The sequence below is a fragment of the Erpetoichthys calabaricus genome, chromosome 5 (genome assembly GCF_900747795.2).
Source record: "Erpetoichthys calabaricus chromosome 5, fErpCal1.3, whole genome shotgun sequence".
NCBI classification, from domain to species: Eukaryota; Metazoa; Chordata; class Cladistia; order Polypteriformes; family Polypteridae; genus Erpetoichthys; species Erpetoichthys calabaricus.
This window is the reverse complement of record NC_041398.2, coordinates 200,176,839-200,190,230: the sequence shown is the minus strand read 5'-3', so window position 1 is coordinate 200,190,230 and position 13,392 is coordinate 200,176,839. Positions and strand designations below refer to the sequence as shown.

The window sequence follows — 13,392 nt, the reverse complement described above, 5'->3', positions numbered from 1 at the left end:
CGCGAATATGTTATTGCAATCCGCAGCGGGAGCGTTTCTATAAATTTAATTTAAACTTACGTTTTACACCGTGCTTTGTTTCCCTTATGAACATGCTTGTATGCTTCACTCGCTCCGTTCTGAATTGTTTAATTAATTTTTTGCTCTTCGCTGTTTGCGGCTCTTCCTCCATTTCCCCCTACTTCGTTCTTTTATCTCGCGAATATGTTATTGCAATCCTTAATGGGAGCGTTTCAATAAACTGATTGAAAATAGTTTTGCATTTACCTTTTTAGTAAAAGGCGAGCTTTTAAGCCTGAGAAATCACCCCGTAAATGCACACGTTTAATTGCACATGTGTTAATATGTATGCTTACACAGTATTAAAAGACAGTGAACAACGTCAGTTACCTTTGTTCCCGCGTTTGATAAAAGGTGAGCTTTTAAGCCTGAGAAATCACCCCGTAAATGCACATGTTTAATTGCACATGTGTTAATATGTATGCTTACACAGTATTAAAAGACAGTCAAAAATTAACGTCATTTACCTTCGTTCCCACGTGTGACTCGTGCTGTAAATCTCTTCCTTGTTTTTAGTTCACGTGATTACGTAGGAGGCGTGATGACGCGATACGTGACTCCGCCTCCTCCATTACAGTGTATGGACAAAAAATATGTTCCAGTTATGACCATTACGCTTTGAATTTCGAAATGAAACCTGCCTAACTTTTGTAAGTAAGCTGTAAGGAATGAGCCTGCCAAATTTCAGCCTTCCACCTACACGGGAAGTTGGAGAATTAGTGATGAGTGAGTCAGTCAGTCAGTGAGTGAGTGAGTGAGTGAGTGAGTCAGTGAGGGCTTTGCCTTTTATTAGTATAGATATGTGTATATATATATATATATAATACATATATATAAATACATATATATATATAATATATGTGTATATGTATGTATATATATATATATATATGACAGCAACACTCATAACAATGACAACACAATTACATTGACAATCATGTTACGTTATTTTTAAAATTTTTCCTTTACTTTTTCATAACCTCTTTAACACACTACTTCTCCGCTGCGAAGCGCGGGTATTTTGCTAGTATGTATATATATATGTGAATATGTATGTATATATGTATGTCTATATTTATATATATATCTATGTGCATATGTATATATATATGTGTATATATATGTAGATATGTATATATTTATCTATACATATTAATAAAAGGCAAAGCCCTCACTGACTCACTGACTGACTGACTCACTCATCACTAATTCTCGAACTTCCCGTGTAGGTGGAAGGCTGTCATTTGGCAGGCTCATTCCTTACAGCTTACTTACAAAAGTTAGGCAGGTTTCATTTCGAAATTCTACGCGTAATGGTCATAACTGGAACCTGTTTTTTGTCCATATACTCTAATGGAGGAGGCGGAGTCACGTATCGCGTCATCACGCCTCCTACGTAATCACGTGAACTAAAAACAAGGAAGAGATTTACAGCACGAGTCAAACGCGGGAACGAAGGTAAATGACGTTAATTTTTGAGTGTCTTTTAATACTGTGTAAGCATACATATTAACACATGTGCAATTAAACGTGTGCATTTACGGGGTGATTTCTCAGGCTTAAAAGCTCGCCTTTTATTAAAAAGGTAAATGCAAACTGTTTTCATTCTGAAGGGCACAAACCACGTTAGATTTCAGACGTTAAACGCGCAAAAATGTCGGTACACCAGATAAATAAGCGCAACATATTATCAGTTGTATTGTATGCTTACAATACATATAGAAATGTGTTAATCGTTAACTAATATTATGGGATGGTGTTTTTCGACTCGCGCCTTGATTTAAATGATTGCATTTCTTGGTGGGTTTGCGTAGCTTATTGTTAATATCTTTACACCTCTTTTTAAGACTTAATTTAAAAAGGTTTTCTTTTCTTCTTAATTAAAATTTAAAAGCAATACTTCATCGCTGCGAAGCCCGTCTAGCGCTGACGTCCGAGGTTCCATTACCGTAAGCGAGTGCAGTGAGTGTGTACGTCTGATGAGCCAAGAATAAGGGGGAAAGACGTGTCGCGTACTCATTGCATTATTTGACAGTAAACTATTTTCAACCATTCTATGATCTGCTTCTCACAACTGAAGGCACCGTGGCTGATGTTACCTCACTTGCTGGCCAACCATAAGCGTTACCTGGTAGGTAACCAGCCACTCACTTCACTCCCTTACGGGAATCGAACCTTGGATGTCAGCGCTAGAGGCGAAGCCCCTAACATTGCGCCACGGCATGTGGTTCGTTTATTTGACAGCATGTAGATCGGGGTAATTACATTCATGGCATTCGTAGTCTGAATCACAATCTGATTGTATGGGTGGTTACCTACCAGGAAACGCTTGTGGTTGGCCAGCAAGTCAGCTAACATCCGCTACGGTGCCCTCAGTTGTGAGAAGCAGATCATAGAATGGTTGAAAATAGTTTACTGTTAAATAATGCAAAGAGTACGCGACACGTGTTTCGCCCTAATTCTGGGCTCATCAGGCGTACACACTCACTGCATATAGCCAAAGTCCCGTGCTTTGCAGCAGTGAAGTATTGCTTTTAAATTTTAATTAAGAAGAAAAGAAAACCTTTTTAAATTGAGGGAAAATATACCAATAACAATTTGTTAAGGATTTGTTTTTTTTTGATGCTGCCTTTACACAGCCTGTCCGCTGTTTTATAAACGAACGCCATATAAGGCCATCCTTTCTCCTTGCTTAGCGGTTCTGTATTGTTTTATTGTTCGTTTATTACGATTGTTATAGATTATTGTGTAGGTATTTGAGACTCACTTTTCTGTTCAGGTACCCATTTCCTTTATGTAATCCGTGGATTCTCCGCTATTTTTTGTTCGTTTATTACGATTATAGTTATTTATTGATTCCCTTCTTTAGCTGACTGCCTGCTCATATAAGGCGCTCTGCTGTTTTTTTGTGAAGCAGTCTTTACACAGGTTCTGCACTGTTTTATAAACGAACGCCATATAAGGCCATCCTTTTTCCTTGCTTCGCCAAGGAAGCAGCCTTTTTATTTAATCCACGGGTTGTCCGCTGTTTTATTGTTTGTTTATTACGATTGTTATAATTCTATTTGTATACCACGTTGTCAGTTCAGCACTCCGGTTGTAATATGACCAAGTCGTGCAAGCTTACTGTTGAGAATGCAACGTATAGTTTGTACAGGAGAAAAGCAATCTTGCCAAACTTAATTTAAACTTACGGTTTACACCGTGCTTTGTTTCCGCCTTAGCTGCACTTATGAATATGCTTGTATGCGTCACTCGCTCGCTTCTTATTGTTTCGCTGCCTTCTCAATTGTGTAATGAATGTCTTCTTCAGCGCTCTTTGGGGCTCTTCCTTGTTTTCTACGTACTGCGTTCACAGTCAGTTCACGTGATTACGTGGGAGGCATGATGACGCGATACGCAACTCCGCCTCCCACGGCCAGCGAGCTGCAGTCCATTACAGTATATGGACAAAAAAGAGGTTCCAGTTATGACCGTTACGCTTTGAATTTCGAAATGAAACCTGCCTAACTTTTGTAAGTAAGCTGTAAGGAATGAGCCTACCAAATTTCAGCCTTCCACCTACACGGGAAGTTGGAGAATTAGTGATGAGTCAGTCAGTCAGTCAGTCAGTCAGTGAGGGCTTTGCCTTTTATTAGTATAGATAAGGAATCCTATTAGCTTTTGTGTCACTTCCGGCAACTGGAACTTGGTACTTTAACTGAATACTTTCGTGAATTTTCAAGTAAACTACAGTTATAATTATAGAAAGATGATTCAAATTTTGTATAAATATTTATAATGATAAAAAGCAAACAGATGAAATTTGAGAAAAACAACCATCTGAATTTTTTGTATCATGGAAATATAAATGTGTAAACAATATTAAAAACTGTATTCAATATAAGGCATATTTTTTCAATAACTATTATTAATTTTATTTTAATTTATACATCATCATTTTAACAATAACATGTAAACATAGAACATGTCATGTAAATATAAAGATGCAATGGGAACAATAAGCTGCTACGTCCCCCTGGTAATACATTTAATTTTATGATGTTTCTTTTTTTTATTTCCGCCATCATTATTATAATTAAATGTAGTGAAATGCAGTTTTACCTATAGCAATTTATTGCAACAAATATTGTATAAAACTAGCACTTTTTCTATGTTTTTAGGTTGGCTATAACTCGTTTTACTCTGCACGCAATCTAGGTAATGCATATGTAATCATGAAAAAATTCCATCACCGTTTTCGACCTCCCCAATTGTGAAAATATCATTTTAATATAAAAATTGATTATAAATAGAGATAAATGATTGTGTATTGATATTATCAATTAGTTATGATGAGAAACAAAAAGATATGATATTTGAGAAATATTGCACAACTGGAAATGGTTCTGATAACCTTTTCCTCTATCTCAGTATACAAGAAAATCAAGGGGAGCTCACTCCCAATTTTTTGAGCTACAAACTAGAAAATAAATTTATCTCTTAATCTCATATCCGGGGGCCGAGTGGTGGCTCTGAGGCAAGGGATTTGCACTGCCAATCGGAAGATTGCCGGTTCAAATCCCGTAAACGCCAAAAGTGACTCTACTTCACTGGGCCCTTGAGCAAGGCCCTTAACCTGCAATTGCTCCATTCTGGGTATGATGTTAATCTGCACCCAGCCCTGCATGCAGGCAGAATTGGCACTCCAGTCAAAAAACCTCACACTGCTTCCATTCCATCTGAACTAGTGTGGTGCTGAGTTGTCACCTGTTGCATGGCTGCACTTGGGTCCTAATCTGGGATCCTGAGTTGGTTTGTCATGTGGTGGGTCCCTCTCTCTCTCTCTCAATCTCATACCATATGCTGTTAACAACACAAATTACAGATCCTCAAATAGACTGGTCATCAAAACAGTTTTGCCATTCAGAGAGCATGAATAAGCAGCATATGACAAATTAGACTTATAGCAACATGAATATATGCTGTAATTTCTAATTTAACGGAAACCTACGGTACTGTATAATGATGAATATTTGTATATTAATGTTGTCCTGCATTATTCCAGTGGTACAATAAATTGATTCAACTGTCAGATGATAAAAATTTCCTTAATACCTAGTGTTTTTTATTTGCTTCCAAAAAACAGCTTAAAAATATCTTTAGGATTGTACTTTAGTATTTTTCTACATCATTCATGGTTTATTTAATTACTCCCACAGCAATTTACATTTGGAGGTCACACATTTATTTATTTATTTATTTATTATACAGTTTGCCTTTAAGGACTGAATTGCATATTGGCAAAATGATATTATAAGAAAAATAAAGTTTCAGAAAAAAGATCAACTGAAAATTATCCACATTGACCTATTTTTTAGCAACTATGAATACTGAATATTATAAGATTTCTTTCTTCTAAACTGCCCTAAGGTGTTGTGGGATTCTGGACTACATAAAGAAGTATTAGTTACCCCTTAATTGAGTACATTTTTGACAAATTTATGAAGATGATGAGTTAAGTGAATAACAATAAAAGCACATAATTTTGAAAAGATCAGTTTAAACAACAAAGTAAAAATTGTTATAAATATCAATTGGCATTTAGCAATACAAAAATATACAGTACATACAAAAATTATATCCCTATGAATACTGCACTTAATGTATCACACCAAAATTCATTTTATTTTACAAAAAGTGTATAGTAGTATTACACTATCTTTAATCTTTACCTCTGTAAACTGAATGCTAAACTGAGTACAAATTCCAGTATCAAAAGAACTAAACGAATGCAAAAAGAAATATTGCATATTGCATAGCATTTTTAACTGTTTAGAAAATTAAAATTAACCACCTCAACTGTTTCACTCTTCCCTGCACTGCCATTTAGGCTGGAAATGTACCTGCTGTTCCCATCACTGGCAGGCTTCTGTGCTCCACCATCCGTGAAATTAAAGGTCCCGGTCCAATTTTCCGATTCGTCTCCACTCTGCCAGCTAAACTGTAGTCCACTAATGAGAAAACGAGTCAGTTGGTATTTGATTAATTCACCTTTACTCTTCACAAAATGCATACAACACACAACATCTCGTTTGCAGTGTTTTGCATTTGAATTTAGATAAGTCAAGCTTGCTTTTTTTCTGAAATGTGGCTGTATTTTATGGTTCACAGTGTAACTGTGGATCAGCTTAGTACTGTAGTATTGAGAAATCTATATTCCTGTACTGTAGAAAGTAGAAATGGTTCAGAATTATAAATTACCTCATACATTTATGCAATTTTGTTTTACTCAAATCAATCACTCCACAAGGTGTATATTTTACCTTTGAATACATTATCTGATATGTAAATTTTGCTTTCCAATTCACTGTTAGAAACCTGGAACCAATATCTTTGTGGCAGGAGAATGTCTAATTGTAAGGGTCATTTAAGAAAATGTTAGTGCCTCCAGTAAAACATGACATTCAGAAATCAACAAGCATCAGGTTATTTGTCAGTCTCAAGCAGTTACCTATTCATATCCATGCAGAAGTTTCAGATAAACCTGTTAAAACAAAATCACACACATTTCCATATAATTTTTTATGCATCATCACAACTACTGTACAAAATAATACTGACCTAACATAGGTGAATTTCGATTTAATCCTGTTGTAACATAAAATTAAAGCATTGTGAGAACCATGAATAAAAATAAATTTCACTGTGACTGCGCAATGAATAAGTTCTCATATCACATTGTCGATACATTGTAAAATATAATTATGTATATATTGTCAAATATTAATAAAAGTTTGAAATTTATTTAAAAAATAATTGTTTTTAGTTATTTTTGGAGCCGCCTACTCACATAGTGAAAAACGTTGCTACTTCTCAACCTGGATTCTATTCCCATCCCATTCATTGTCTGTGTGAAGCTTGCCTGTTCTCCCTATGTTTGTTTTCTCCTGATACTTAAGTTTCTTAATAGATTCCAAAGACATGATAATCAGCACGACACTTTTTTATGAGTTAACATAAATGCTGCATGATTTTAATGTAAAAAATGTAGGATGACTTAAATATAATAATTGTTATATGCACACTGTACTTTATATATTTATTTGTGAAGTTATTTTCAATATCTGCACAAAGCAATTCAGGATTAAATGGAGCCAGAGCTTAAGCCATCAGTAGCAGTCACAAAGCAGTGATGAGCTTCAGATTAATCACCAGGATATTGAAGAACATGTGCCAGAGAAACTAAGGTAACTGTTTTAAGTAATGTAAATCCTAAGGGTAAATCGATAGAAAAAAGAGGTAAACTCCACACAGGATTTACCCCATGTAGGTATTAATCTTGGATCCTCATCACTGGTAAATAACAATGTTTTCTGGAAAAGCAAACAAAAAAAGTTTCAATATCTCTCTATTATAAAAAAAAAATCTTGGAAGCCTTGGAAGGAGACGGTATGTGATCTTCTCGGATGACAATTTGACGTCTCGTGAGAGACACTTTAACATCATGCGACACAAGGCAGTGAGATAAAAGGACAGCTGCTATACAGGCTTTTAATTGATCGACGCGCCACGCAACAAGCAGAATATGCTGATCAGACCACATTTCTTCAGCCCCCCCGCAACAATGCAAGCGGCAGAGATGCGTGGGGGATGGGAGGGGGTGGGCGAGCAAAGCGAGCAGGGGGCAAAGCCCCCTAGTACTTCAAAAGAAAAAAACACCAAAATCAATAGACATAAAATCTATTTACAAAAGCATGTAATGTGGACCAAGTCTGTTACAAAATACATGAATATGAACTTTACACTGACTAAAGCACCACATTAAAGAAATAACCCATAGCCTATTACTCCATGTCTCTACTGCTAAAGTCAAGCATGTCAGTTTTGCTGGTAAAAGAATAAAAAGGAGCTAGCCCTGAACCAAAAGCTATAACATTATTGAGATAAAACACCTCAATAGTAAAACTGTGCAAGTGTACAAATATATATTAACTGGGATTGTTTGGGACAAAAGCAACAACAAAGATGAAAAGCAGATCTTAGAAAAAATGAAAACTGTAAAACCCACATGACAAAAAATGAGAGATTATTCAAATGTCATATGAATGGTCAGAGGACCCCAGAGAATGATATGCTCTACTGCTGGAAAGCATGTATTCTGAGGACAACAATGAAAAAAAGACTAAGTGGCAACTTAAGAGGAAATTATCAGTTATTTTTCATAGGACACAAGAGGACAGGTTATTGAGGATAATGTGCCTCATTCTGCAACTAGAAGACAGACAGAGGAAGAGAGACAGATTTTGGAGAATTGCAAAAGGCCAACAGAATTCATCCAGGCCAGTAAGCACTTAGCAGAGACTTCCGAGATACGTAGAATATTACTGCACAAAATGGAACCATGTAAAAGTGCTGCAATGGAGATCCAATCCACTAAGGACTACACTGGGCTTTGGGGTTCAGAGATATCAGTACCCACTACATGGTCTTATAGACTAGTGTTTCTGTAGCTAAAGAAGACTAACATGGACCCCTAAAAGTGATTGTGGTACTTGTCAAAGAATTAACCCAGAATTGTCTTAAAAACTGTTTCAGGCCTTAAATGCTTTAAGTTAAAGATGGGAAAGGTGTTTGGGTAAAGTCTCACTAAAGGGTGGGAAGGGAAGCCATGATCGGGCAGGAGAGAGAGAGAGATAGAAGGTGAGAAGTGAGAGTGCTTTGGTGGTACCTGGGATATCAGCAAGTGAATAAACAAGTGATGTTAAAGTCCAAGAAATTTAGTAAATGTTTTCTATAAAGAATTAGCAATGTGTAAATGTTTACATGGAAACATGAATTTAGTGTCAAAATGCAGCAACTCAAAATTCACAGGTTTAATTTTCAGGTTATTTTTGGAGTACAATAATCCCTCGCTATATCGCACTTTGACTTTCGCAGCTTCACTCTATCGCGGATTTTATATGTAAGCATATCTAAATATATAACAAGGATTTTTGCTGCTTCGCGGGTTTCTGCGCACAATGGGTCTTTTTACTTCTGGTACATGCTTCCTCAGTTGGTTTGCCCAGTTGATTTCATACAAGGAATTTTATTGGCGGATGGCTGAGAAGCTACCCAATCACAGCATGCAGTTAAGTTCCTGCGTGCTGATTTGCTCAGCGATGAAGCGCCGAATTCGATTCCGCTGCGTTAACCAAGAAGTCTCGTCTCACTCATTCAGCATCAACGTGTTTCGCTGTGTAAAGAGTTAACTTTGTGCTCTTTTGTGTTTATCTTTGTGCATAGTCAAGCCCTTTGTTATGGCTTCAAAACGATCTGCTCCTGCTACTGCTTCAGGGGCCGTGCCCAACTGCCAACGGAAGATGCTAACAATTGACGAAAAGGTAAAAGTTTTGGATATGTTGAAGGAAGGGAACAGCTACACCGCTGTAGGACGCCATTACGGCATCAATGAGTCCACGATTCTTATTATTTAAAAAGGAGGAAAAGAATATAAGATCTACAGCCGCAGTGTCCTTTAACCAGTGCACAAAACGAGTTGTGAGTGGACATAATAAGGCGGTAGTCCGGATGGAATCTGCTTTAGGGATTTGGATTGAAGACTGCCGGAAGAAGAACAATGGTGGTGCTACACAGTCACCTGAAGAGGCTCCTTTAGAAGAGCTGTAACACTCTCCTTTGTTGTGCAGTAAAATTAAACTCATCGTTATTGGACAAGTCGTCGTGTCATTGTTGGTGAGTAACCATAATTAATTTTCTACGTACAGTACTTAGTACATGTACGTACATTTAGTGTCACTGTACACACATTTTACTGTATACAATTTTTCTTGAATTGTATGTATTTATTGCTGGTGGCCTGTCTATCATAATGGCTGTAACATAATATGTAAAATATATGATATCGGAGACACTCAATGTCTTTAAAATAATATTTAGGTTTTACTGTATATAGTGTGTTTACATACATAATTTCAACGAATCTTACCTAATATCTAAGAGAATACAAAGGGTTTATGCTGTATAACTGTGTGGGAAATGTTTATAAGAGTGTAGGAGAGTTTATAAGGGCTTAAAATATATAAAAATAGCCATATCAACATATTTTTTACTTCATGGATTTTCACCTTTCGTTGGGGGGGGGTTCTGGAATGTAACCCCTGCGACAGGTGAGAGATGACTGTAATCTGATGAGAAATGGAAGGTCATATAGAATACACTGTGCTTCTAGAATGTCTGCTAGCATGACTGAAAGCCTCAGCAGTCTATTCCATTTTTTATTCTTATATAGATGACTGGTGCTTAGATGTTAATAGGTGGGGTTTCAAATGGGAAGCATTTGTTCTCCATCCATCCATCCTCTTCCGCTTATCCGAGGTTGGGTTGCGGGGGCAGCAGCTTGAGCAGAGATGCCCAGAGTTCCCTCTCCCCAGCCACTTCTTCTAGCTCTTCCAGGAGAATCCTGAGGCGTTCCCAGGCCAGCCGGGAGACGTAGTTCCTCCAGCGTGTCCACGGGTCATCCCTGGGGCCTCCTCCTGGATAGACATGCCCTGAACACCTCACCAGGGAGGCGTCCAGGAGGCATCCTGATCAGATGCCCGAGCCACCTCATCTGACTCCTTTCGATGCGGAGGAGCAGCAACTCTACTCTGAGCCCCTCCCAGATGACTGAGCTTCTCACCCTATCTTTAAGGGAAAGCCCAGACACCCTGCGGAGGAAACTCATTTCAGCCGCTTGTATTCGCGATCTCGTTCTTTCGGTCACTACCCATAGCTCATGACCATAGGTGAGGTTAGGAATATAGATCGTGTGGCACCCGGCTGGGGTTGCCGCCCGGCCGGGATGCCCAGGAGGACCGGAGGAGGGCTAATGCCTCCTCCAGAACATGAGGGGGCGTCCGCCCTGGTTGCTTTGGGGGCCACGGGTACAGAGTTTTGAAGCTCTACCCTGTAGGGGCCCATGGTCACCGCGAGGGGGCGCCCCGATGCCTTGGGAGCCCTGGACCTCAGCACTTCCGCCACACCCGGAAGTGCTGGGGGGAAGAGGATTGTGGACACCCGGAGGACTTCCAGATGTACCGTCAGACCTTCCGCCACACAGGGGTGTGGCTACGGAGCCCCTCAGGATGCACCTGGAGTCCTTCCGGGGTGAATAAAAGGGGCCGCCTCCCTCCAGTCGTGGGCAAGAGTCGGGTGGAAGAGGACGAAGCTTGGTGGAGAGGAGTGGAGGCGGACCAGAGACATTTAAGGCATTGTGTTGTGGCCAGGACTAAAAGGGGTGATTGGTGCTTCAGCACTGGGTATGTGAACTGTACATAGTGTAAATATGATGAATAAACGTGTGTGTGGTGAAAACATCGTGTCTACCTGTCTGTGTCCGGGCTGTTCCCCCAATCGACTGATAAATTGAGAGCTTTTCCTTACGGCTAAGCTCCTTTTTTACCACGACAGACCGATGCAGAGCCCGCATCACTGCGGATGCCGCACCGATCCGCCTGTCGATCTCACGCTCCATTCTTCCCTCATTCGTGAACAAGACCCCGAGACACTTGAACTCCTCCACTTGGGGCAGGATCTCACCTCCCACCCTGAGAGGGCACTCCTCCCTTTTCCGGCTGAGGACCATGGTCTCGGATTGGAGGTGCTGATTCCCATCCCAGCTGCTTCACACTCAGCTGCGAACCAATCCAGAGAGAGCTGAAGATCTCTGCCTGATGAAGCAAACAGGACAACATCATCTGAAAAAAGCAGTGACCCAATCCTGAGTCCACCAAACCGGACCCCCTCAACACCCTGCCTGCACCTAGAAATTCTGTCCATAAAAGTTATGAACAGAATTGGTGACAAAGGGCAGCCCTGGCGGAGTCCAACTCTCACTGGAAATGGGTTCGACTTACTGCCGGCAATGCGGACCAAGCTCTGACACCGGTTGTACAGGGACTGAACAGCCCTTATCAGGGGCTCCGGTACCCCATACTCCTGGAGCACCCCCCACAGGGACACGTCGAACACCTTTTCCAAGTCCACAAAACACATGTAGACTGGTTGGGCAAACTCCCATGCACCCTCCAGGACTCTGCTAAGGGTGTAGAGCTGGTCCACTGTTCCGCGACCAGGACGTAAACCACACTGTTCCTCCTGAATCCGAGGCTCGACTATCCGATGGACCCTCCTCTCCAGAACCCCCAAATAGACTTTTCCAGGGAGGCTGAGGAGTGTGATCCCTCTGTAGTTGGAACACACCCTCCGGTCCCCCTTCTTAAAGAGGGGGACCACCACCCCGGTCTGCCAATCCATAGGCACTGTCCCTGATGTCCATGCGATGTTGCAGAGACGTGTCAACCAAGACAGTCCTACAACATCCAGAGCCTTGAGGAACTCCGGGCATATCTCATCCAACCCCGGGGCCCTGCCACCAAGGAGATTTTTGACCACTTCGGTGACCTCAGTCGCAGAGATGGGGGAGCCCACCTCCGAGTCCCCAGGCTCTGCTTCCTCACTGGAAAGCATGTTAGTGGGATTGAGGAGGTCTTCGAAGTACTCCCCCCACTGACCCACAATGTCCCGAGTCAAGGTCAGCAGCACACCATCCCCACCATATACAGTCTTGACACTGCACTGCTTCCCCCTCCTGAAACGCTGGACCAAAATCTTCTCGAAGCCGTCCGAAAGTCGTTCTCCATGGCCTCCCCAAACTCCTCCTATGCCCGAGTTTTTGCCTCAGCAACCACCGAAGCCGCATTCCGCTTGGCCTGCCGGTACCTATTAGCTGCATCCAGAGTCCCAAAGGACAAAAGGGTCCAGGTAGGCCTCTTTCTTCAGCTTGACAGCATTCCTCACCGCCGGTGTCCACCATTGGGTTCGGGGATTGCCGCCACGACAGGCACTGACCACCTTACGGCCACAGCTCCGGTCAGCCGCCTTAACAATAGAGGCACGGAACATGGCCCATTCGGACTCAATGTCCCCACCTCCCTCGGGACGTGGTCGAAGTTCTGCCGGAGGTGGGAGTTGAAGCTACTTCTGACAGGGGACTCTGCCAGATGTTCCCAGCAGACCCTCACAACACGTTTGGGCCTACCAGGCCTGACCGGCATCCTCCCCCACCATCGAAGCCAAGCATTTCTTCTCCACTTTGTTAATAGGTTGCCTTTCTCTTTTTCCTATTCTTGCCTACTCCCTCTCTCTCTCTAGTTCACTCCATGCATTGGAAGACACAAAGTGGATTATAAAGTAGCTTACCTGGGTTGTAAAGTAGCTGATTCTTCCTTTTTCTGTTTGTTTTTTTAGCCATTTCAATTTGACATGCAAAAAAGTGAAATAAAGTAGGAGGAATTTGAATGGTGGACG

General features: G+C 40.8%; 1 protein-coding gene across 3 annotated transcripts in view; it reads right to left on the bottom strand.

The window, feature by feature from the left end:
• The window catches only part of st8sia5 (ST8 alpha-N-acetyl-neuraminide alpha-2,8-sialyltransferase 5), a 134,509-nt gene that overhangs the window by 82,654 nt on the left and 38,463 nt on the right, over nucleotides 1–13,392 (bottom strand). For 2 of the 3 annotated variants that reach the window (XR_007935175.1, XM_028802399.2), the window contains exon 2: nucleotides 5,946–6,053. The exons of the other annotated variant lie outside the window; for it this stretch is intronic. Coding sequence is in view for 1 of the 2 variants with exons in the window: in XM_028802399.2 (XP_028658232.1) it covers nucleotides 5,946–6,053 (108 nt within the window). In the remaining variant the exon portion in view is untranslated. The remainder of the gene's footprint in view (nucleotides 1–5,945; nucleotides 6,054–13,392) is intronic. 3 annotated transcript variants of the gene reach the window in all.